Source organism: Canis lupus, chromosome 24, assembly GCF_048164855.1.
Source record: "Canis lupus baileyi chromosome 24, mCanLup2.hap1, whole genome shotgun sequence".
NCBI classification, from domain to species: Eukaryota; Metazoa; Chordata; class Mammalia; order Carnivora; family Canidae; genus Canis; species Canis lupus.
Genome location: NC_132861.1, coordinates 28,895,364 through 28,922,623, shown reverse-complemented (window position 1 = coordinate 28,922,623; position 27,260 = coordinate 28,895,364). Strand labels below are relative to the sequence as shown.

The 27,260-nt window shown below is 39.0% G+C and overlaps 1 protein-coding gene across 1 annotated transcript in view; it reads right to left on the bottom strand.

Annotated features, from left to right (window-relative positions):
* Positions 1-10,147: 10,147 nt before the first annotated feature.
* The window catches only part of PINX1 (PIN2 (TERF1) interacting telomerase inhibitor 1), a 92,215-nt gene continuing 75,102 nt past the window's right edge, over positions 10,148-27,260 (bottom strand). The window contains exon 7 of the mRNA XM_072796070.1: positions 10,148-11,030. Within this exon, the coding sequence (XP_072652171.1) occupies positions 10,557-11,030 (474 nt within the window). The 3' untranslated portion in view covers positions 10,148-10,556. The remainder of the gene's footprint in view (positions 11,031-27,260) is intronic.

Here is a 27,260-nt window from a genome sequence, read left to right as displayed (position 1 = left end):
ATTTGGGTAAATACCCAGTAGTACAATTACTAGATCATAGGGTAGTTCTATTTTTAACTTTCTGAGGAAATGCTATACTGTTTTCCACAGTGACTGTGCCAGTTTATATTCCCATTTCTGGTGAAATTTCAAAAGTTCTCTCCAGTTGTTTAAGATTTTATTATTTATTTGAGAGAGAGAGAGCATGAGGGGAAACAGGGGAAGTGGCAGAGAGGGAGAGGCAGGCTCCCTACTGAGCAGGGAGCCCAATGTGGTGCTCGAACCCAGGACCCTGGGGTCACGACCTGAGCCAAAGGCAGCCGCTTAGCCAATTGAGCCACCCAGGTGCCCCTCCCTCCAGTGTTAAAACTCCCAGATCCATGAAGTAAAACTCAAAACACAAAACACTAGCTCTAGCAAAAAATTTCAAGGTCTCCACTCTTGACCACCCTCTGAAGAACAAAAACCTTTCCAGGAGTATAAAGGGGTTTGGAGCCTGGGGAGACAATCATTTCATCTGTCACTTCATGAACTGGTAAGCTTGGTCAAGGCACGTGGCAATTCTGAGCCTATTTCATCATCTATAACATGAGGAATGTAATAATACAGCTCCTACAGGGTTGAGGTGAGCAAGATAGGTTGTCTCAGGGATAAACATTTGCAAGGATCTTCTGATTTGAAGACCCATTAGATTATGTGGCTAGAGCACACTTGTTCTCCTTGTTAATATTTGTTCACTGGAGACAGAGAGTGCCTTGCCCTATCACAGCAGGATTTTGTAAACCCCCTAAGCTAAATTGCAACAACTTGCTCCACTCAGAGCCGCCTAGGAGATCCAGGTAAGGGCAGGATCCTGAAACCTGTCACCTTAGAAGTCTGAGTCAATGTAACCACACCCCAACCCACTGTGCCCTAGGGCCTGCTCACAGGTTACCTCCTCCAGTGAGGATCCCTAAGCATTCCTGGGACTCTGATGTCTTCAGGATGACCTGACCACACCTTGTTTCATCCTGGAGCTTGTCAGTCATGAGAATCACTGCAGCACAGAAAAAGTGGTTCAGGAGCCCTGGTGATATCTCCAAGAGGACTGCTGCTGCTGGAACTTCCTCATCTGAGGGGACACCAGCCACCATCCTATGAATGGGGTCCTCAGCTTTTTCTAAGAATCACTTTTTTACCCCTTCCATTTGGAAGAGAGAAAAATGCATTGAGGGCTGTCAGGTATTTGGTTTGGTTCGGTTCTTTTTTTTAATCTAATCCTACAACTATCCCTCAAGGGAGGCTTGAAAATTGGGCCCTGGGACGAGGTTATGAGATCTCCATAGCAAGGTGACAGTCACAAGGAAGGCCTAGGGGAGAAACGGGGAGGAATTCATAAGTAAGGTGTCAGGTTGTGTGGGGATGTCTTACATATACCCTGTATTACAGTGTTGAGGATTTGAAGTAAAGTGGAGGCTATGGCAACAGCAATGCACCTTTGATGATTCATTCTCATCCTGGGATACACTTCAGGTCTTCAGAGCATGCGCTCTGGCTTAGCTGTGGCTTGTTCATTTAATTCTTCACTTAAGAGTCCTCTGTACCTGCTATGGGCAAGGCATTGTCCTGGGTGCTGTAGAGATACAAAGCTTAACCTCACTTCAGAGACCCCAGGCTTGAAGGGAAAAATCATACATCCCTAAGTTCTAATACAAGGTAGACTTTGGTAAGTCAGAAAGCAATATGAAAATTCAGAAAAGGGAGAGATTGTTTCTGGGAGCTTTTTGAGTAAAGGCTACAGAAATTATTGACATCACCTGAGGCAGGAGTTGAAGACCAACAGGTAGAGAAATTTCAATTCAGCTGGGAAGTGAGCTCAGTGAGCATGTCTGTACAGCCTACACACTGTAACCATCCACATTTTGGCAACCCAAATGCAACTCTGTTCCCATCTACCCTTTTTCTTATGCTGTCTCTCGCTTTCTGGCTCTCCTCAACCCACCCATTTCCCCTTACTGGTCCCATAAAGGCTTTGTGTAGGTTGTTAGTACATCCAATATTTCTTAACTAGATAGTTTACTTTTATGCAAGGAATGTAGTCATCCATTTTCTAGGACATACTAACTTATTCACTAATAACCGAGCACTATAAAACTACACATCAGAGCACCTGATCTGACCTTTCCATCCCCACATGTGAATACAACAGGCTCCATACTGCAGTGCCTGCAGAACCCACAGGATAAACAGGGTAACAGTAGAAACTTCTTACTTAAATCTAAATACAGCCACTGCTTGCTGGTCCAGGGACTGAGACTGCTTGGGCAAACTGTGCTGAAACATTTCTCTGACACTGTTTCTAAAAAAAAGAAAGAAAAAAAAAAAAGGAAACAAGTCCCAGCTTGCTCCCACTAGAGTCAGCCAACAGGTGAGGGAAGATAGAAGCAAAGGTATGCACTGTGATCTAAAGCAAATGTTTCATTTTTCAGAAGCATTAATATTTTCTGTAAATTAGAAGAACTTTTTTTTTTTTTTAATTGGCAAACAGGTTTTAAGAAGCTGAGTGACTTACTCAATTTCCCACTAACTTGGAAAACAAAATCCACTGAGAATTTCTAATGTGCAGTGTACCCTAAAATATTTTCTATAGTCCATACTAATAGTAACTCTAACTGTAACTCTTTACATTGTCAATTGCTTTCAAATATATTCTCATTGTAGATATAAGTTGTTATGTGTAAGCCTCACTGGTAACCACAAAGCAAAAATGTATAGTAAATACACAAAACATTAAGAGAAAGAAATATTTAGAGAAAGCTTAAAGAGAGAGAGAGAGAGAGAGAGAGAGAGAGAAAGCTTACCACTGAAGGGAGTCATCAAACCACAAAGCAAGAAAGGAAGAAAGCAACAGGGAAGCACTACAAAAACAGCCAAAAAATAATTAACAAAGTGGCAATAAACATACCTTATCAGTTACTTTAAATATAAATGGATTAAATTCTCCAATTGAAAGACACAGAATGTCTGGGTGAAAAAACAAGACCTGTCTATATACTAGCTGCTAGAGATATACCTTTTTTTCCTTCAAATTTTTACTTTAATTCTAGTTAGTTAACATATAGTATAATACTGGTTTCAGGAGTAGAATTCATCACTTACACATAACACCCAATACTCATCTTAACAAGAGATACATTTTAGATATACAGACACACAACACAGACTGAAAGTTAAGGGCTGGGAAAAGGTATTCTATGCAAATTAGAAACAAAAAAAGAAAGCTGGAGTAGCTGTACTTCTATCAGACAAAATAGACCTTAAAACAAAGACCTTGTAAGAGACAAAGAAGGGCATCACATGATAAAGGGGTCCATTCAACAAGAGAATATAATTTTGGAAATATTTATGCACCCAACACAGAAGCACCTAAATATATAAAGAAAATATTAACAGACTTGAAGGGAGAAATAGACAGTAATATAATAATAGTAGAGGACTTTAATACCTCACTTACAACAATGGATAGATAATCCACACAGAAAATCAATAAGGAAATATTAGCCTTAAGTGACCACAAGACAAATCTTCATTCCATTAAGAGGAATAAAATCATATCAAGCATCTTTTCCAACCACGATGGTATGGAACCATACATTAATTATATTCTTCATGAATGTAACTGAAAAATTCAAATACACGGAGATTATACAACATGTGGCGGAACAAAATGGGTCAAAGAAACTAAAAGAAAAATAAAAAAAATATCTTGAGACAAATGTAAATGAAAATGTAACATACCAAAATCGAAAGGATGCAGCAAAAGCAATTGAGAGTTCATAATTATGAATGAGCTTACCTCCATAAATAAAAGTCTCAGATAAACAACTTTATCCCTCAAGGAGCTAGAAAAAGAAGAATGAAGCCCAAATTTAGCAGAAGGAAGGAAATAACAAATAGAGCAGAAATAAATGAAATAGAGACTATATTAACAATAGAAAAGATCAAAGAAACGAAGAGGTTCTTTGAAAAGATAAAATTGACATAACTTTAGCTAGGCTCACCAAGAAAAAAAGGGAGAAGACTCAAAATCATAAAATTAAAAGGAGATATTACAATTGGTAACAAAGAAATACAAAGGATAAGGGACTACTATGAACAATTATATGCCAATAAATGGGACAACTTAAAAAAATGGATAAATTCCTAGAAACATACATGCCAAGGTTGAATCATCATGAAATAGGAAATCTGAACAGGATGATTACTAGGAGAAAATTTGAACACAAAGGTTACCAGGAGATTGAATCAGTAACAAAAAACCTGGTAACAAACAAAAGTTCAGGACCAGATAGAGTCACTGGTGAATGCTACCAAACATTCAAAGAAGAATTAAGACCAATTTTTCTGGGGATCCCTGGGTGGCTCCGCAGTTGAGCACCTGCCTTTGGCCCAGGGCGTGATCCTGGAGTCCTGGGATCGAGTCCCACACTGGGCTCCCTGCATGGAGCCTGCTTCTCCAACTCGGCCTGTGTCTCAGCCTCTCTCCGTGTCTCTCATTAATAAATAAATAAAATCTTTAAAAAATTTTTTTTTTTAATTTAAAAAGATAATTTTTCTCAAGCTCTTCACAAAATAGAAGATGGCAAAACTCTTCCAAACACATTTTACAAGGCCAGCATTACCCTGATACCAAGATCAGATGAGGATGCCACAAACACAAAAATAATTACTGGCCAATATCCTCAATGATCAGAGATGCAAAAATTCTCAGCAAACTGTGAGCAAACTTAACAACATTAACAGGATCATACACCATGATCAAGGTGGATTTATTGCAGGAATGTGAGGATGGTTCAACAACTGTAGCTCAGGCAATGTGATACTTCATTAAGAAAATGAAGGAAAACAAATATAGGATCATTTCAATAGATGCAGGAAAAGCACTTGACAAAACTCAGTATGATAAACTCTCAAAAACTGGGTATAGAGGGAACATAACTCAGCATAATAAAGGACATATTGACAGGGCCACAGCTAACATTAGACTCAACAGTTAAAAGCTGAAAGCTTTTCCTCTGAGATCAGGGACAAGATAAGGATGTCTACTCTCACCACTTTTATCCTACATAGTATTGGAAGTTCTAGCCAGGGAATTAGGCATGGAAAAAAAAAAAAAAGCACTCAAAATTGGGAAGAAAGAAGTAAAACTAACTATTTGCAGATGCTGTAATATTACATATAAAACCCCCTAAGGACTCCACCAAAAAGCTTTTAGGGTTAATAAACAAAGTTGGTAAAGTTGCAGAATACAAAATCAATACATAAAAATCTGTTGCATTTCTTTCCACTAATAACAAGTTATCAGAAAGAGAAATTAATAAATAATCCCATTTACAACTGCATCCAAAAGAATAAAATACCTGGAAATAAATTTAACCTAGGTGAAAGGCCTATGTATCAAAAAGTACAGGACATTAACAAAAGAAATAGAAGAAGACACAAATAAATGGAAGGATATTCTATGTTCATGGATTGGAAGAATTATTAAAACAACGTACAGATTCAATGTAGTCCCTATCAAAAGTTCTAGGTATGCTTCACAGAAATAGAACAAACAATTCTAAAAATTTGCACGGAACCACTAAAGACTTTGAATAGACAAGCAATTTTGAGAAAGAAAAACAAAGCTGGAGGCAAAACATTCCCTGATTTTTAAGTCTATTAACAAAGTTACTTTAATTAAAAATGTATGATACTGACATAAAAACAGAAACACATCAACAGAAGAGAGCCCAGAAATAAGCCCACACATATATGGCCAATCAATTTATGAAAGAGGAGCCGAGAATATACAATGGAGAAAGGACAGTGTCCTCAAAAAATGGTTTAGAGGAAACTGGATAGCTACACAGAAGAATGAAACTGGACCACTATCTTACACCATACACAAAAGTTAACTCAAAGTGGATTAAAGACTTGAACGTAAGACCTGAAATCATAAAGCTCCAGAAGAAAACACAGGCAGTAAGCTCCTTGATGTAGATCTTGGCAATGGTTTTTAAAATCTGATATCGAAACCAAAACAACAAAAGCAAAAGTAAACAAGTGGGAATACATCAAACTAAAAGGAAGCAAAGGAAGCTGTCAACAAAATGAAAAGGCAACCTACTGAATGGGAGAAAATAGCTGAAAATCATACATCTGATAAGGGGCTAATATCCAAAACATATAAAGTACTCAATGGCAACTCATACAACTCAATAGAAAAAAAATCTAATTAAACAATGGGCAGAAGATCTGAACAGATATTTTTCCAAAGAAGACATATAGATGGCCAACAGGTATCTCCCAAAAATGTTTGACATCATTAATCAGGGAAATGGAAATCAAAACCACAATGAGATATCACCCCAAACCTGTTAGAATGGCTATGATAAAAAAAAGATAAGAAATAGCACATGTTGGTGAGGAAGTACGGAAAAAGGGGAACACCTGGGCAGTGCTGGTGGAAATATAAACTGGTGAACTACTATGAAAAACAGTATAGAAGTTCCTCAAAAAATTAAAAATATAACTACCATATGATCCTGCATTTCCATTTCTGAGCATTTATGTAAAGAAAACAAAACACTGCTTTAAAAAGATATATGCACTCCCATGTTCACTGCAGCATTATTTACAATGGCTAAAATAGGAGGAAAACCTGTGTCTGTCAATGGATGGATAAAGAAATTTATAAACACAGAGAGGAATATTATTTGGCCATAAAAAAGAATGAAATTTTGCCATTTGCAACAACATGGATGAACCTCAAGGTTATTATGTGAAGTGAAAGAAGTCAGAGAAAAACAAATACCATATGATCTCTCTTACATGTGGAATCTAAAAAACCTAAGTAGGGGATCCCTGGGTGGCGCAGCAGTTTGGCGCCTGCCTTTGGCCCAGGGCGCGATCCTGGAGACCCGGGTTCGAATCCCACATCAGGCTCCCGGTGCATGGAGCCTGCTTCTCCCTCTGCCTATGTCTCTGCCTCTCTCTCTCTCTCTCTGTGACTATCATAAATAAATAAAAAAATTAAAAAAAAAAAATAAATAAATAAAAAACCTAAGTAAACAAAAAAAGAAAAAACAAAACCAAGCTAATAGGTAGAGAAAACAGATTAGTGGTTGCAAGATGTAGGAGTGCAAAAAAATGGGTGACTGGTGCTATTCTTTTAAAACAGATAATATATAAATAAAAGTAACAGTGATATGTGAAGTAAGAGCATCCACAATAGAAAGTTTTGCTAACAACAGGTGAAACTGGATGTGGTAAAGGAGCATGGATTTGTGACCAGGGCAAAAGGTCAGTAGACCCTTGGGCGTTCTAGTTCCTGCTACCCTGTGGCCATCTCGGAGTCAGGTGGAGAGACAACTGATTCATCTGGTTCTCTGGGAGCAGCATTAATCTAGCTACACAAATTGAAGGAGGCCCTTTTAAAAACAATTTATCTGTAAAACGGAATTACAATAGCGGTTATCTTACTGAGTGTTGTGAGGACTACATGAATTATTTAAACTGCTTGGAATAGGGGCCAGGCACATAGGATTTCATGTAGTAGTAATTATTATCTATTAAAATTAACAAAAAAAGGAAAGAAGGGGACTGACTACAAGACAACATTTGGGAACCTCCTTGTTGGATAAATCTCCAATCTACTTGCCCTCTTAAAATCTGCAGAAAGCACTGAATACAAAATCTATTTTTATCCAGATAATATAAAGCAAAAAATAGGATTTATATGTTAACAATTTAAAAATATGCCTAAGAAATGCAGTTCTCAAGAGGATTTATTCCATTGTTCTGACTTCCACTTACATCCAGAAAACTAAGTGTCCTGAAAAAGAGACACTTGGGAAAAATAAAAGCTAAGGATGTCCAGAGAAAATAAAGATTTTTTTCCTTCAAAGCAAATGGTCACACAGTTTGTTCTTTGCTGATGGTGTGCCTTTTACTCAGGGTAAAAGGTACCCATTCGGTCATTAAAATCATTTCAAAGTTCTGCAGCCCATTAAAATAATAACCATCACAAAAAAATAAAAATAATAAAAAATAATCATCATCATCACAGTCTACAGGCTTGCTCTATGGAAGCTGCACTTCATCTTGCAGTGTGATTGCCTTGGAATGCCAAAGAATGTCCCTTCAGCACCTCTGGCCTCTGGTCTTCCCAGCTGGCCCCTTCACTCCATTTGACCTAGATGCATTGCACCTGCATCCTAAATACCTGTGTGTTTCCTCTGCCTACACACAATTCAGTGTATTCTCCTGGCACTTATTTTTATCAGTAAAATAAGTTTAATAACATATATATATGTACAGACACACACATACATATATACACACACATAAAACTATTTATATATTTAAAAGATAGCTCCCTTTAGGTTTCATACATTCCAACTCCCTTCTGGAACTCTAGTTTCATTGACGAGACAGGGCAGAGACAACTCAAGCCTCCGAAAAAAAAATGACTTTAAACATTTTGGGTATTTTGGGGCACCTAGGTAGTTCAGTCGGTTAAGCATCTACCTTCAACTCAGGTCATGATCCCAGGGTCCTGGGTGGAGCCCTGCACTGGGCTTCCTGCTCAGCAGGAAGTTTCCTTCTCCCTCTCCTAAGCTCTGGAAAGAAAAGAAAAGAAAAGAAAAGAAAAGAAAAGAAGAGAAGAGAAGAGAAGAGAAGAGAAGAGAAGAGAAGAGAAGAGAAGAGAAGAGAAGAGAAGAGAAGAGAAGGAAAAGAAAAGAAAAGAAAAGAAAAGAAAAGAAAAAAGAAAAGAAAAGAAAAGAAAAGAAAAGAAAAGAAAAGAAAAGAAGGAAGGGGAGGGGAGGGGAGGGGAGGGAGAGAGAAAGAAAGAAAGAAAGAAAGAAAGAAAGAAAGAAAGAAAGAAAGAAAGAAAGAAGAAGAAAGTTAGTTAAAAAAAAAATAAAAAGAAAAGAAAAACCCTGGGTGTTTTATTAGCCTGGATCAAAGCCTGGGACCTAAATTCTGGGAGCCAAGATAAATCTCAGAAACTAGACCTCGGGCTCTGAATTCCTAAGAATTTTCTCTGTGGGGTGTGTGTGTGTGCGTGTGTGTGTGTTTAAACAATTAGCCCTGTTCAGAATCTTTAAGGGACTTAAAACCAAACATTCTTTATAGATTTTTTTTCTTTTTCTTTTTTTTTTTTTTTAAGATTTTTTTTCAATTTTAAGCACCTCAGGGCCACGGTTCCTATGTAATGCATGACGAGAGTTAGAATCAAGGGCAAAAGGTCAGCAGACCGTTGTGCGTTCTAGTTCCTGCTACCCCGTGGCCATCTCGGAGTCAGGTGGAGGGGAACACACAGCCTCTAGTGCCCCAGCGCCCCCTACACCTGTGGTCACAGGCCTGGCAGAGTGGGCCAAAATGGCAACCTGCGAGAGCAGTGCGGGGAGCAGGCAGCCAGAAATGGGGTTCAAGAAAGCAGAGGGCTGAAAGTAAAAGGAGGGCAGGGAAAAGGGAGCAGAAGAGGAAAAGGATGGAGAAGGAACAGATGAGTAGAAAGAAGACAGAGGGCAAACAAGCTGCAAATGCAGTAGGGACGGACCTCTAAACTTGAAGCAAGCAAACTTTTTCACGTGTCCCAAAGAGGGCATGGGGAGGCCTGAGGTAAAGCTGCACAAGGAGAGATTAACTAGCACACAGGGAGACTGAACTTCGCCAGGGTGTGGCAGAAGGCAGGATGAACACAAAGAGGTGAGACCACTTGGTGTGAGCAGGATGGAAAGATAGCTAACTATTTATACTTTAAAGTGCTTTCATGAGGTAGTCCTAATGTAGAGACTGCCTGATTTCCAGAGGAAATTAACCTCATGCTCTTAGAGCCTCAGCATTTTTGAACCTCCTGAGGACCTCCTTATCACTACAAGTCAGTCAGACCCATGACAGGGGACCGTCCCAGAGCACTAGCACATGGGAACAGATCTGACTGCCCACATTCAGTGAGGAACGGCTGGCTGGAGGCCTCCTAGAGAGAAGACCTCCAAACAGCCACCACTCAGTGGAAGAGGATATTAAAAGTTTCCTCATCAAAACGAAAAACACTGATTTGAGAATGTAATCATATAATACCTGCTTGGCAAAAATGTACGGTTGGCTATAGAACAAAAAGAACTATCTGAATCCAAACTATTGCCTCTTAATCCTTTAATTAGACTAAGTCCTTGAGAAGGAAGCACAATTCATTGTTACTGAAAGAAATCAAGAGCAAATATAGACTATGAAAAACCTACACACACACACGTGCATACACACATAACGATGCTTTCATATACAAATGAATCAACACTCATGCTGAAGGGCTTGCAGTCTAACATGAAATATATTTGTTTATGAGAGCCATGATTTGGGACATTAGAAAGTTCTCCAGAAATGTGGTAGGAAAACTGTGGTAAGAGGGCGAGACTCAGCAACCCCCGGGCATGTCAAAAGATGTGCACAAACTCTCTTGGGTGAACTCTGCTCTGACTTCAATCCAAAAGGGTTTGTACAGAGGGCCCGACAGCTTTAGTGGCTGGAAGGCCCCAGCTCGAGAGAATTTATTCGGAACCTTTCTTCTTTTTCTTCTTCTTCTTCACAGGTGTGTCATGTAATGTAGCGTCGATAGCTACTTCAACTTGGTTTTGTAGCTTTTTCTTTTCTCTCCTTTTCTTGGACTTTAGGGTAATGTCCTGGACATGAGGTGGCCACACACAATCTTCTCCATTTTCAGCAGAAACACCAGAATTCTTGTCCCAACAAGGGTCTCCAAGCTGCCACTCAACTTGGTGTCTCTTCTTCTTGGCCTTGGGTACGGTGTAAGTCTCCACTTTTCTATCTTTTGCCTCTTTCTTTCTTTTCTTTCCATTTTTTCTTTCCATTTGGGTCTCTGCAAAGTCAGGCCCTGCTGCTATGACCTGTGGCTTGTTCTTTAGCTCTGCCATCCTCTTGGCAAAGTACTCCTGGATGGTGAAGGCACTGGTCGTTGTAGTGGAGGATGAGTTCCCATCTGGAGTGGCAGGGCTGGAATCATCCTAAGGTGGGGGAAAAAAGTAAAACCAATTAAGCATCAACTGCTTATTCCTCACAGCATCCCAGAGGATGCACAAGGAGCTACTTACACTCAGGAGGCAGCCAGGCTGAGTGCGCAGCTGCCACCTTGTCTCTTTGTCCCTCACTTTGATAGAGCTGAACTGCAAAGCACAGAACAAGGTGGCTAGACACTGGCTGAATACTACATGTATTCAAACAGAAGCTAACTTTATAAGTAAGCTGGCAAGTCATCTACATGGAATACTGAGTAAACAGCTCCTTAGCAACAATGTTAGAACTGATGACTAAGTACCCAGAATCTCTCTTAAAAAAACAAGGACATTGAAGTCCTCCGGCTCTTTGATTTTGTTGGACACCTACTTCAGCTCTGTTATGGATTACACAAGTCTCTGTGCATTGACCTAGAAGCAGAGATGACACATGCATATGTTAACCCTTCCTGTAACAGGAGCCCAATGCCAATCCAGTACGTGGTATGTCAGAAACACCTGTCTCCTCACCCAGAAGAGGTCACATCAAGGTTTGAAGTCCAAGTGTTCCTTCTCCACCCACAGATTAGCATGGGGAACCCTTCTTCTCTCGGCTAGGGGTGGGGAGAAGGGAGATGGCCCCATCCCTACTCTAACATGGACTAGACATGTTAGACATGTCTTGTTTCCAAATGTAAGGAATTACTCATTAACAGCTGGGATTGAGTGAGGTTTACATTTTAATTTTAAATAAATGTATTCAGCTATAAGGCTTTAGAAGTGAGAAAATTCCTAACTCAACAGGCTGGGATAAAAAATGAAATGCCACTATCATCCTATGGGTTGTGGCTGGCTGGCAAAAAGATGATGAAAACCTGTGAGAGAAAAGTAAGTATCTACGAGATGAAGAATACAAAGACTATGCTTTAAGTCAAGTCAATGTCCAGAGTAACTATGCCCACAGAAACCTTTAAACTAATTGAGTCATTAGACAATAATTCTAAACTTGGGTTTTCATAATTACCTGGCTTCTTCCTTCATATTTACTTATTTGCACAGAAGAGATTGGTCCTTTCACATTGGGAGTGCGAAATGGGTTTTCTGAATAAATTCGTTACTAAATTAGGATTCTACAAATTATTCTGAACTTGTCAAGTAAAGATCTGCCTATGCAGCTAACTTTATTACAAACCAACATATAAATGGACCATGCATTTTCTTGATACAGAACTAAAAAACCAGCTCAGTGGAATCCATGTAGCATTCTTTCTGAAACCCCAGGAGAATCAATATTCCATCAATGAACAAGTGGGCCTTGAGTGGTCACTGCCCCCAGAGAGCTCTCACCAAAAGGTACCTTGCCAACAACATCACAACATATCCAATTAACACAAATCACATTTTGGGCTAAAAACACAAAATCATGCGGTCAATTTTTAAAATTTCAAAATGTAAAATGCAGAACAGATGGAACAAACCAACTAAGCCTTGGGAAGAAGTTCAAATGTTACCTATCAGCATTCAATTCTGGCTACAATCCCATCAGGTAATTTCACACAAAAAAAATTTAAATACAGTGCCCCAGGAGGGGAAAAAAAAAAGTCACTTGTCTTTTCACTCTTAAATGTTGAAAAAGCTGAAATTCTGCATAGAATGAAAAATCTCAAGGTCTCTTGGTGCTAGCTAATCCCCATTTGATCGACAAGAATCCTCTTGCCCGCCATTTAAGGGCACACAGCCACACCCAGACAGCAGACCGTCTGTGAAGGTAAGGTGGCCCATTTATGTAAAACAGGTCTCATTTAGTTTCATGGCATTAAAAGTAGTTTATCTTATGTGGGCCAACTCTTCTGATGTCTGAGGAACTGAAATTTAAATTATATCCTATGGCTCCTTACCTTGCTCACCCTACGTATTTTTACTTCCTGAATTCCCTCTTTGAACAGTTAAATCATAGGAACTAATTGCTCTTATTAATCACACTTTTAATTATTAGGAAATATAAAAGTATTTTTGAGTCACTTGTTGAATTCAGCAGGCCTCTCTAATCCCAGAAAATAACTATGCTCATAATCAACTCCTTATGGTGATAAGGATTTTAATAACCACGGGCCACTGCACACCAAGCTTAGCAGGGCATGGAGACAATCAAGAGGTGCCAGCACCCAAATCCTATTGATCTCAAAGAAAGTGTAGGCAAAACAATGGCTTGCTGAGGGCCATTTACTGCCAAGGGCAGCCACCCTCCCACATGGTAGGAATGTATGTGTCTGTTTCAAAAACCACGGAAACAGCAGTAATCAGTTGCAGATCTGATAGTTGTAAGAGCAGTGCCCAGGACTCCTACTTCATAAGCTCCTATTTTATGATTTTACACAGCATAAACCTAGTTTTACTATAGCGATTGTAATCCCCGTATTCTATATTCTTGGCCATGAATATAAAAGATGTACACCTTTTTAAGAAAATGAAAACTTTTTCATGTTTGGATTTACTTCAACGTGAAAATGTACTGAGAAAAGCAAATGATTATTTCTAGTCATTTGAAATAGAGACAAACTTGCATTGCTCTACATTTTCATTAATCATATAATACAACCTCAAAAAAAAAAGCTGTAATGCCACATGTGACTTCGTCTACGACTCTGTAAACTTTTGAGAATGCACCAATTTGCTAGCAGTGTTCTAAAAACTAGCCAAATAAATTACAAATAGCTTGAAAACTTCCAGTTCCATACATACGATAAAGAGAGGTATGGTTAGCTAATCATCTTACTAAACATTTGATCTAAGCCTAGAAATTCAGGAAAGTTTTTTTTTCTTTCCTTAATTCTTGCTATTAACTAATGCAGGTCCTTAGGTGAATCCCATAGCCTCTCTAGGCCTCAGTTGGCTACCATCAAGTCAAAGTAGGTTAAACAAGGTCACTTCTAAGGTCCCTTGAGGGTCTACAACTTACTCATCTCTGAAATGACATTTATGATGGCCATTCCTGTGATAGAAGAGAGCAGAGAAGGTACAGGGAGGCAGTATAAGCAGAAGAGATGAACTCTGTTCACAGAAAATCACCACCCCAACTGTCAAGCCAAGATGCCGCAGTGAGACCAATGTTCCCACAGTGTACTCACAGAAAAAACATTTCTACATCACCTGTAAGAAAGCATGTGGCCGAAAAGTAGATCCAGTAATATCATTTGGAAGAGCTGAAAGAGCCAAATACTATTTGTATTGAAGAGCTGTTCAGAATTTGTTTAAAACAACAGACACTATATAGAGGCTAAAATCAATAAAAGTAAAAAACTGGAGCAACTATTAACTGGAGGATGAATTTATTTTATACCTATATCCTGGAAATCATCCCAAATACTTTTTTTTTTCATCCCAAATACTTCTAAGAAAGGTAGTAACAATCTATAACTTTTAAAAATGATAATAAATTCTCTTTCTGTACTTAACAATTTTGAAGGTTCTTTTTCTATGCCTTGGCTTGAAGATCTCCACTGATCCTTCAACTGATGGGGTTTCAAAGGCACTGATCCTGCCCGATGCAGGATCTCCACTGAGCCTTTACATACCCTAAATTTGTGTTCTCCAAAGGCAGAGAGCATGGGGGATGTGTTAATGATTTTACCTGACTGGAATCAAAACTGTGGTGGGCTTCTGGAATGAATAATGGGCAACCTCTCCCTTGGCTTTTATGCCTTCACAGATTCTTTAAGTCCCGGCTTGAGTGGGCCAAGAGTTTGAATAGCTGCCTAGTAACACTAAGTCCAAGGAGAAATGCAGGCTTTCACTTGGGTCTAGTGAAGGATACAGGTAGCACCGTCATTTGTGGGAGCTGGGCTCCGTCACGTGCAATCCCCCCAGCCTTTGTGCTGATCACAGTCTCCTGTCAGTTCACATCGGGCAGGGACGTGTCCGAAGTAACCATGCATGTTCAGGACAAAGCAGGATACCTAAGACGAAGAAGCTTTTCAAAGAAAGAGGTCCGTGAATGAGGAGGGGGGAAAACAGTAAGGGAATAACAAAGCAGTTTTAAAACAAACCTCTCCCTAAATTTGTAATATATCCACCGTAATGCCTTCCTTTTTGTCACTCAGAATGACCCAAGGGTACATTTAGAGTTTTGAAATATCTTACTAGTATTTTAGAAGCTACTCTTTTGAAAATATAAAGTGAAACAGTTTCTTGAGTTGTTGTTTCATGAGTTAGTATGGTCTGTCCCCAGAAAAACCTCAGTCTTCTCATTTCTCTCAGAGCTTATGAGTATGCATTAAAAAGAAGAAAAAATCTGGTAATCAGTTTTCCCAAATGATGGCTGGGGTCTGAATTTTTACCCAAGCAAGAAATATTCTGTGGCTTAGAACTCAGGAGGCTTGTTCCTCACTTCACAGAACCTCGTTATTTTATTTTATAATTTTTTAAGATTTATTTATTCATGAGAGACACAGAGAGAAAGGCAGAAAAGGCAGAGATATAGGCAGAAGAAGAAGCAGGCTCCCTGTGGGAAGCCAGATGCAGAACTCAATCCCAGGACCCTAGGTTCAAGACCTGAGCCTAAGGCAGACATTCAACCACTGAGCCACGCAGGAGTCCTGAACCTCAATGCTTTAAAGTCAGAAAGGCACCATGGGAATGCTCCACTCAATCGCAGAAGGAAAACTTGACCCAATGTGGCCATACCTGGATGTACTGAAGAAAGCAGCTATCATTTCTTAGACACCTTCAACATGCCAGTCACTTATTATCATAAGTCAGCCCATGGGACCCTCACAGCAACCTGAGGAGCATCATTCTGCAGGTCTTGTGGCAGGACCTGGCAGCAGGAGGACTCAGATCCAAGGCTGCCAGACATGACGCCCTTTCTCTTTCCAACATGGTATCCTAACTTTTAGCCTGTGTCACACAGACTCACTTGTCACTGATTCTCTCTTTAGATTTGTATAGCAGCTGGTCATATAATCCATGGACAAAGATCCATGCTCAACTGACAGAGGGCAGAAAGTAACTGATACAAAAGCTTCGTGTAGAAAAAAAGCTCATCAGAAATAGGTACCACTTTCTAAACAGAAAAAAACTGCTTATCTAGTTTGCGGTTTATATAAATAAAATATAGCCCAAAGCCAGGCTGAAGAGTTTTATAATTAGTCAAAGTAGCATGTAAATTCACTTAGCAAAGTCTGAGGGTTTTGAAGCAGGAAGTAAAAGCCAAGTCCAACCTTCCACCTAAGGCAAGACTCCCTCATGGATCGATGTCTTAGGACTTCCACCCAGACACCTCCAATACAGACAGTGATTATTTAGTGAGACGGGCAGTCAGTCCCTCCTATTGTCAACTTGCTTTGTCTCTGTTTTCTCATCAGCAAGTTAGATTCTAGTGGTTCAAGCCTATACACTTTGTGCCATCCTGAGAGCTGGAGAATCTTAGGACCTAAACTCATCTTTGACATTCTGAATTACCACTGGGATTGGGGGCTGCAGGGCAGAGGGATGCAAAGGAAACAAGACCTTGTGGAGAGAGATCCTTGGGACATCAATTATAATATTCCACAATCATCTCAGGTGCCTGAAAGATGCCTATAACTATGCATGTCACCTTTTCTTCAATATCCACAGAATTGTGAGTTTGTTGTTTCCCTCAGTTATTTCTCTCCAGAGACTCTGTAGCTCAATGAGCTATCTGCTCAAGCACTTCTTGGTTCAGAATCTTCTGTGTCTTTCAAACATGTATAGTAAGATTAACAGCAAAATGCCCAAATAAAGAGGATTCTCTATTGTTCTCTGAAGAATGTTGTATTTTTCAGGGCAGGAAAACAGAGCAGTTTGGGTTTAGAATTCAGTGAGGTGTCTGGGGCAAACACACTCTAAGTATAAAATCTTAACTTATGATAGCAGATTAGTCCAATGATGGGGTTTCAAAGGCAAAAGCCTTTCAGCTCACAGGCCTTTATCATATGTCCCTGCTGATCTTAAGTGACAAGATGGTTGAAGCCTTTTGATTTTCATGTTAAAACACAAGAGATCATGCTGTAACAGTAATCCTTCAATGAACCTTCTTTCCTCATTGAAAGAAAAAGTAGACACCCCAGAGCTCAAAAGTAATGGTTTAGTAACTGGAGTTATTAGCTCTGACAGCTGTTGCCTGTGATGAACAAATGCTCGCTTCTACTCTCCTCTCTCGTCAGCTTGTGCTGGATTAGTCTGTGAAAAGTTAAGAAAGCCTGGCAAGTGAGTGGTTTGAAAGAACATTTTGTATCTTTTCCAAATTTTTCAGCAGGACAGCTCTGACAAATACAAATTATGTCTTGATGTACACTCCTGGGGTGTAGAAATTGCACCCATTCATTTTGGGCAGAAAAAGTCATGAAGTAATTAAATCACTTATCAGGATGAAGGCAGGCACTGCTGGAATTTGTATGCACTAAACCCTCTGCCAACACACAGAGCAGAATGGGCTGATGGAGTCACTCATTATGTGGGCCTATGATGTTCCTGCAGATCCTTTATACATAGCCAGGGGCATCACCTTCTTGAAGATGGAGCGTAAAATTCCCTCCTTCAATAAGCCTGATCCCTTGTGGAACATCCTCTCTTGTCTGTGGCTAGCAATTAATTAGTTACTTCTATTTTCTGATTTTGCACAATTTGCTGTGTAAGCATCTTCCCAAGAAAATGTTAAGTTCCTTGAGGGCAGAGATTGTTTCTATTTCATTTATATTTGGCACACACTCTCCAAGGAGGAACAATCACATGGTAAGTGCTCAAGGAAAGCACATAAGACACCAAGTCCAAGTGGATCAAGGCTGGGAGATACTCCCACTGCTACCCACTGAGCCACAAGCTTTGTATTTATTGGTAATAAATTTGTCTGCATATCAGGTAAGCCTAATGACTAGAAGGTGCTTGGAAGGGTAGGAAGGAGTCTGCATTTTGTAGTATACGTTCTTCCCATCCAGATGAAACCATTTCCTTCTCATCAGATGTCACTATGCCTCATGGTACACACTGCTTCTTTAATTACTGCAAGGTACAGTTGAGTGCCTTTTAGAGTGATCACCCAGTTACCCTCTATGGTCCTTAGTGATGCAGAGGAGTTCAGTCAGCCGATGCACACTTCTCCTCTGGTCTATTACTCCACATGTTACCTTAGTCACCTCCCAGGAGATTAAGTAAATCGGGAAAGAAAAACCATAGGTGCTGTGTTGTATGAGAATTGTCACAAGCACTCTGTGGGACTGGCTGAACAAATTAAAAGAACAGCCTGCATGGGCTGAATTGCTCTTGTCATCGAAAGAAAAGGTTGGACAGCAAGAAAGTTCTAGGGCCTATCAGAGTAGGACCTTATTCTGAAAAGAAACAATTGGATGAAAGTTCCACTATAAGCTCCAGTTGCAAGTTATTAAGGGTACAGCCTATGTAGCATCCTGAGCTAAAAATATAACCTGGGAAAGCCTCTGATTCTAGACAGTCATCAAAATGGGTTTGTCTCCAAAGTTTAAGCTAAACAATGATCAATACTGCTAATCAGAAAGCAGGAATTGTGCCATTGTGCCAGCACTTCTCTTCCTGCTTTCCAAATGTACCTTTGTGGTTTCCATAGAATTGAAAACATTTAGTGTTTTACTTACAGAACTGTTTCTGCATTTACAAAAAGTTTAGTGTGGAGTCTTGTGTTTTTTCTTGTTTTTTTTTTTTTTTTTTTTCCTTCAAGATCTTCATCATTCATATCTGGAGTTAGGCTAAACAAAGTTTCAGTTGTAACCAATATGAGGAATCTGCCAGGGAAACATAACTGCTTTTATTTGTTTGTTTATTTATAAAAGATTTTATTTATTTATTCATGAGAGACACAGAGACAGAGAGAGAGGCAGAGACACAGGCAGAGGGAGAAGCAGGCCCAATCAGGGAGCCTGACGTGGGACTTGATCCCAGGTCCCCGGGATTAGGCCCTGGGCCGAAGGCAGGCACTAAACCGCTGAGCCACTCGGCTGCCCCACAACTGTTTTTAGAGTTAAAAACAAAAAACCCTGATTGAAAAGAAATTTTGATTAAAAGTTGGGTTAAAAATAAAAAATACAATATTGGCAGAATTATGCAGCAACTCAACTGGAAAGCACCTACAGACACTGTGTATTTTGGGGGACAGGTGGCCAAGTGTGCAGATACAAACAGGCTCTAGGAACCCATGGCACGTGTTAGAAGCCCACTGTGCAGGGGTTCCAAGAGAGCGCTGTCTGCAAAAGGGTTGGCAAACTATGGCCCACAGGCCAAATCCAGCCTGCTGATCTCTGAACACCTCACAAACTAAAGAAAGGTTTTTACAGGGCACTTGGGTGGCTTAGTTGGTTAGGTGTGAGCCTTCAGCTCAGGTCATGGTTTTAGGATCCTGTAATTGAGTCTCACATCAGGCTCTGTACTTGGTGGGGAGCCTGCTTCTCCCTCTCCCACTCTCCCCTGCGTGTGTTCTCTCTTGCTGTCAAATAAATAAAATCTTTAAAAAAAAAAAAAAGGTTTTTACATTTTAGGGGCACCTGGGTGGCACAGTTAGTTAAGTGTCTGACTCTTGATTTCGGCTCAGGTCATGATTATAAGGTTGGGAGACTGAGCCCTAATTTGCGCTCTGCACTCAGCATGGAGTCTACATCAGATTCTCTTTCTCCCTCTGCACCTCCCCATTCCTCCCTCAATAAATAAATATTTTTTTTTTAAAAAAGGTTTTTACATTTTATATGGTTAGGGGGAAAAAATCAAAAGACTATCTCATGACTTGTGAAAATTATGTGAATTTCAAATATCAGCGTCCATAAATAATGTTTTGAATTTCATCAGTAAAGAATTTGTGGAAGTTTGTTTTCTCTCTAGTATATAAATAAACATAATAGATGCTAAGCAAGTATTTGCTAGACAAATGAGTCAATTTATTATGAAGTATTTACTTTTTGAAAGTGTTAGATACTTTTGAGGTATACACATACATATACACACACATATATATGGAATTGGGGGGCTTTGAGTTTGATGGTAATTCTCAGTGCCCTTCACTTGCTACCTTCCTGAATTAATGCCAGTGAATGGCAGAGAGGCTGCTAATTGAGGTCTGATTTCAAGCAGCAAAAGATAATAGACGAGGACAAAGTTTGGTGGTGAAAGTTTTATCATATATCAAAAAAAGTTTGATCATATATCAAAGTGAGCTTTCAACACCCTATAGTCTTAAAGAGATATTTTTCTAATAACTTTGCTTGCAGTTTACAAACTCAGACAAATTAACTGGACATCTCAGAGAAGACAATGAAGAATTGGAAGGGACAAAATATCTTGTTCTGTACTGGACAACAGTAGAGCAATACAAATAATCCCAAATTCCTCATATTAAGGCCAATGCTAACAAAGCTGTTCATTTCTTCTTTTCTCCTTTTGCCTTATCAGCTGCTCCAATTACCATTCATTAAGAAAAGCCAACATAAACATGTTTTAAAAGGATGGTTCTCTATGGCAACAACTTCTCAAGTAACTGACATCAAAACTACTGACAAGAGTCATACAGCCTCTGGGGGAAAAGAGAGGAAAGAAAAAAGCAGCAGGTTTCCTGCCTCCCTGAAAGGTCCTAAGGCTTGGAAAGTTGCAGTGACTCATGTGACAACATTTCACAACATACTAGCCCTTATAAGATAAATGAGGCTCCTCCAAAGTTAGAAATGATCAATGTGACATAGACACCAAGTTCTTTGAATGAAGTCTAAAAATAACCCAAACTGACTATATTTTATAATTCTAGGTCAACTGGTTCTCTTTGCTGCTCACTGGAGGCAGGACAAATAGCTTTTATCCATAGTTGAAAGCTAGTATCTGAATCGTAAAGAACAGAAGCAGAGGCTACCAGAGGATCTGTCTCTTCCATCTTTATGCCACAGAAGACTTGAAAATTGTTTAGAAATCATGAAAACTCAAACTTAGGCTACCTATTATAGAAAGCATAGCATTTCCTGAAGAACTCAGAGAACCTAGCATTTTCAAACTGGGATTAGAATAGGAATAGTTATCTGGAATAGTCAAGATTGTTTTTAAGAGAAAGATAAATTAAGTAAATGAAGTCACTAACAAAGTTTCTTCCCTTAGTTCTTGTGTATTATGTAAAGTTAACCTTTCTATACTCTTTTTAATTGATCAGAAATCAAAATAATAATTAAAAACATATACTTCTTAGGGTAAATAATTCTATATTTAAAGGACATTTAAGTTACTAGTAAGACTAAATAAAATTGTAAACTCATGAAGCAAGTAATAAAAGTAAATGACACAAAAATGCAATCTTGAAAGGCTCAGGTCCAAGGATTTGGCCATCCTGTCCCTCATGAACAGCCACCGAGCAGCTACTATTTACCTGACCAGAGTTGGTACCCAGATAAGATAAGTCTGTCTCCTATCCCAAGGCAGACAGACTAAAAAATAATAATAAAAAATGAGACAGTGGTAGATCTCAGGTAAGTGGTCTTCCCACCACCAAAAAAATTAAAATAAAAAAAAATACATTGGAAGAATTTGTTTTTAGAATAAAGAAAAACTAAATGATAAGAAAACCAACAACAAAGCAACTTTCAACAAACCCCTAACTGATTATATGGAGATCACGATTTTAAAGAGCTCATAGCATGTAAACATTACTACTATTAAATACACAACTCCTCTGTGTTATTATACATATTAAACATATAATCTCTTATTTTTATGTAGGCTATAATAATTATTTTTTATTTGGTAAGGAAGAATGATAATATATTAAAAGTTTAAGCAAAAAAGAACAAGTAATGCCTCCTCCCTACCTGCTTGGAATCTAAAAAGGTTCTATAAAGTAAGACCTGCTTCCTGTTTCTGCCCCGAAGTGGCTCCACCTCTGTGGAAATTCAATGCCCTGTTGCACAGTGCTTCTCAAACTATCAGGGGTGAAGGGCCAACTATTTTTCTTTTTAAAATCTCCAGTCCATTGTGGAAGGAGACTTTTATACATAGACCAGGACTATTTACTAAGTAAATAAAATACAGTATACAATAACATAGAATACAATACAGTAAAATATTTAAGAATACTGGGAAGGTGAAATTTTAAAAAGACATAGTAAACACAAGTTCTTATTTATGAAACTTAGTATCAAGCTATAAAAAAGTTTCCAGATGCCTACCCTTTTCTCCCCCTTAGTAATTATTTTATTGTTTTATTTATTTTTTAATTTTTTTATTGGAGTTCAATTTGCCAACATATAGCATAACACCCAGTGCTCATCCCACCAAGTGCCCCCCTCAGTGCCCATCACCCAGTCACCCAACCCCCCGCCCACCTCCCCTTCCACTACCCCTTGTTCATTTCCCAGAGTTAGGTGTCTTGCATGTTTTGTCACCCTCACTGATATTTTCACTCATTTTCTCTCCTCTACCTTTATTCCCTTTCACTAATTTTTATATTCCCCAAATGAATGAGACCATATAATGTTTCTCCTTTTCCAACTGACTCATTTCACTCAGCATAATACCCTCCAGGTCCCTCCACATCAAAGCAAATGGTGGGTATTCGTCGTTTCTAATGGCTGAGTAATATTCCATTGTATACATAGACCACAGCTTCTTTATCCATTCATCTTTCGATGGACACCTAGGCTCCTTCCACAGTTTGGCTATTATGGACATTGCTGCTATAAACATCGGGGTGCAGGTGTCCCGGCGTTTCACTGCATCTGTATCTTTAACCTACCCTAACTCTGTCCTTGCCATGGGCTGGCCTGTGACCACACTGTGAGGGGCAGCGGTATAAAGTATTAGCTACCAAAAGAAAGAAAGGTGATGATTCAATGTAGGACAAGTGGCAATCACCTAAGTGTCAAAAATTGGACTCACATCTGACAGAATGTGTGATCTTAGACAAGTCACTGGCCTTTCTGCACCTCACAATAAGTCATTTGCAAAATGAGGAAGGACGGCTACTGAGTGACTTTTCTCAAACACAGTTTTGCACTGTGTGTCATTCTTCAAATGGATTCTTAAACAAAGGCCAATAGGTAACACATCAGAACTGTGGCTGAGGCGGGGCTAGGGAGATTGAAAGCTCATGTCCTAAAACTCCTCTCCCCTGGAAAGGCCCCTGATGCATCTCTGGAGAAACTCCGAGGGCTCTATGCGGAGTTGGAAAAAAAACAGCTATGGTTTTTAAGGTCCATTAAAATTCTAACATTCTACCACATAGCCTTGATAATTTCACAGCACTTAGAATCAGGAGACTAAGCTTTCAAGAATAAAATCAGGCCTACACTATTATATAATATACACAATTCTTAAACTTGTCATTAACGTTTAGAATTCCAGCAACTGGCTGTCAGAAGTGTCCAGTGAAAATTTCTTCCAAAAATGGTAACAAAGTATTAAGCCCGGTCTCCTCAATACTGTAAAGTCCTAAGTTGCAAACTGGGTGCTGAGGATCCAGATGATTCAGAATGATGTCATTCTTCCCGCTTCACCTGGTGAGGCTCCAAAGAGGACACAGAGGGAGATGGTAATGCCCAGATGCACATCACTGGTGCCCCTTCAAACTATAACATGAGAGGCGAAGCATTGCCTTCTCACCAACCATGGCCATGCTCTAACCCAAAGGAAGGTTCCTCTTCATCCTATTTTCATTACATCACAGGATGAAAATCTGGCAGAGAATGTCATTTCTGTTTTCCTGGCAGGACAGAAGGATAGAAGGAAAAATGAGCCAATATTTCACTCTTTTCTTCCAACACTGGGCCATCTGTGTGTCAATTTCTTATTATCACAAAAGCTCTCAAAACCATTTGCTTGATCTGTCAACAAACAAAAAGCCAAATAAATCTAATCCTTTCAGTCCAAACCTATGCCCTGGCAAAAGTCTAACCAAACAAAACAGTCCAGTGACTTACAACTCTTGGGTTGTTCTGGTAGTCCTTCCCTTCACCCTCCACTTTTTCTTCTTCTTTTTTAATGAGCGTTTTATTCTAAATTAGGTTTGTTAACTATAAGACGATATAAATTTTTACTGTATTAAAACAACTTTCAAAAAAGCAATGACCCACTTTCTCCTTTCTGGCTCTTATAGAAAGTAGAGGAAGGCCCCCAATCCCTGTTTGAAGTCCCTGCTGCCAGGAGCTGGTCGGTTTATGTCTCTTGTCCTAGGACAGGAAAAGGATGCACTCTCGGCACCATGTGCTAGAGAGAGATAAGGCCAGAGATTTCTGTCCTCAGCACCTTATCAGCTCTTCCTGCTACTTTCCAGAGCAGACAGCACCAGGACTGGCAATAAACTAAACTAGTCTAAGGCCCGGGGGGTAGAGGTGGGGGTGCGCGGTTGGGTGAGCAGCTTGAGATTGGAGGGAGGGTGGGAGGAAGGGGAAGGGGTATAAAATAGAGAAAAGAGCTGAGGTTTTTAATATATCTTAAAATGCTTCAGCCTACATAAAATTGTCCTCTCCCCTACCCCATTTTAAACACATTTGTTTTATATCTCTTTTTGCTAACACTGCAGTCACAAGGATAAAAGTTTTTATAAGAACTTCCTCTCTGGTTGGAATGCACCACCACTTTCCTTGCTTTGAGCCCTGCCCCTCACTGCCTTGTGCTACTGGCTCCTGGGCACGTAGCACAGGATCCATCTGCCGTTGATGCTCTGACAGGGGCCTATAAACCACAGGCTGCAGAGAGAGTACTTTCTAGCTTTCTATGGGTACCCATGCTTCATTTACACAACTAGCATTTTCTGGGCCCAATTCCATTTCCATGTTGCAAAGGAACAAGCAGGGCTATGAGACACACCCCCCAATACAGAAGGAGGTCAGTCACTGATGGCCTCTTTCATTCTGCAACAAATCACACCTGCGAATCCAAGAAGGTAGCCATGCATTAAAAATCCTGGTCCTTTTTGGGCTGGGGAACAAAGATCACTGCTGGAGAAGAATCTAGACCAAGCAGGGAAATTAAAAATTAGTTATGGCCTCAGTTATTTCTAACGAACTAATATGAAAATAATACAAATTTAGTGGTCTTCTTTTTAAAACTATTACCATGGAAATTTCCAAACATCTAGGAAAGTTGAGAAAACAGTAAAATGAATATAATAATAATATCCAATACCAAGCTTTAACCATTATCAACACATAACCATTAACAACTTTATTCCCATTAATTCAAAGCAAATCAAAGATATACTTCCATCTATTAATGTCTTAATATGTAAGTCTAAAAGATAACAGCTCCAAGAAAAATCCATAACTAGAGTACTATTATCACATAAAAAGATTAATAGAAATTCTTTCACATCACTAAATATTTATAGTCTGTGTTCACACTGCTTTTATGGTCTTTTAAGTTATTTCTTATTATGGTTCATTTGTCATCTATTGTGATTAGTTGATGTGTCCCTTGTCTTTTAGGCTATTCGTTCTCATTCCTTTTTTCGTTGTTTCAATTTCTTATTGATGAAACCAACTCATTTGTGCTATAGGGTTCTCCCAGAATCTGAATTTTGCTGACTGGATCCCTGTGGTACAGTATGGGTTAACATGTTCCTGTCTCATGGATGTCCTGTAAAGTTAAATCTAGAGGCATCTTTCTTTTCTAATGCAGTGCTTCTTCAATACAGCATGTTGCTTTATGAAAAACTGGGATGGATTCATGATTAAGTAAGCTTGGGAAAACAAACTCATGCTATTCCTCCCTTTGATTCATGATGTACACTATTATCTGAGATATCTAGTAGCTGTTACACTTCAGAAGTTCCCAAACTTATTTCACTTTGGAACCCTTCTTGGCATAAAATTCATCGACATCCCATGGAATTAGTGTTCTGCTGAACCTGCTTTAAGAAAGTCTGTTCATACAAATACTGCCATAATCTATTAAGATGAGTAGTTAGTTCTCTCGATTATATCTTACAGCTAAATCTTTGATTTACCTTGTTCTAAGGGGGCGGGCTTTTACCAATGAGCCATACATTTTATGCGAAACTGGCAGACACCTGGTAGAGAAGTGACAAGAGTACCAGACAAGCATTCTGTTAGGAAAACCAGCTTGCTAAGTGACTTTGGAAGAAGAGGCTAGCTCTTCCCTAGATATCTCATTATTAAAATGGTAGTAACCATTCCCAGATTTAGTCAGAAATATCACTCTTCCATCTTCGAAAGGAAGGCAGCAGAGAAATAACATGTCTTAAATCACACAAGTATGTATATGTCAAGTTTTAAGACTGCCTACAATCTATTTTCTTTTTAGCATTATGTGCAAGCCATCAGAACTATATATATTCAGAAAATTGGATAACCAGGGTGAAGAAAGATCTTAGAACCAGGCTCCACTTAAAAGTTTGTGCAGAGTTCAAACTATAGAATGATGAATAATTTCTAATATAATCAAGAGAATAAAAATGGAGAACATAATTAAGAATCAATGAACATATAACAAAATTAAAGTTTTAGAAAGCAATCCCTAAATATAAAATGAAACATATACATCTGATTATTCATTAGTGTTGAATACCTACACAGAATGGAATTCCAACGACTTTAAAACAGCATAATTTGACTGTACATACCCTAATGGGATACCCCGAGGACAAAAAGAACTGGTAAAACAGAACCAAAAAAAACACCTCAACCTGTTTTGATAATCAAGTTACTGCTGTTATTCTGTAACTATCATGTATGTAATGGGAAATAAACAAATGAGTAAATAATAGTATAATGGTTTCATTTCTAGAATCCATAGATTTCAAGAATTCTTATTGTGGGGAAATAAAGAAAAAAGATTAATATAATGTTAAGTCCTATGGTTCTGAATTTGAATCAGTAATACAAATATAAATTCATAATATGTTTTATTATTAAAATTATATATTTCTATCCATGTAACAAGGTCTAGGTACAAAGACCAAACCTAATGGCAATGAACAAACCTACTGCCCAGACTATAGTCTCTAAACATTATTTACCACAAAAAGGAACCAGGAAGAAATGGATAACTCCAAGTCTGAGGCAGCAAATATAAAAAGTAAGCCTGGAAAATCTCTTACAAGGTAGGAAGGAATGATGAAATACCACTATAGGGTCATGTCAAAAGAATTCAGGAACCAACTTGGAGACGCTTCTACTGGGCAAAGATGGAAAATCTGATCATCAATAAAAATAATAAAGGTAACATACTGAAACAACAGATATATTTCACTCCATGAGCGATAGAAAAAAG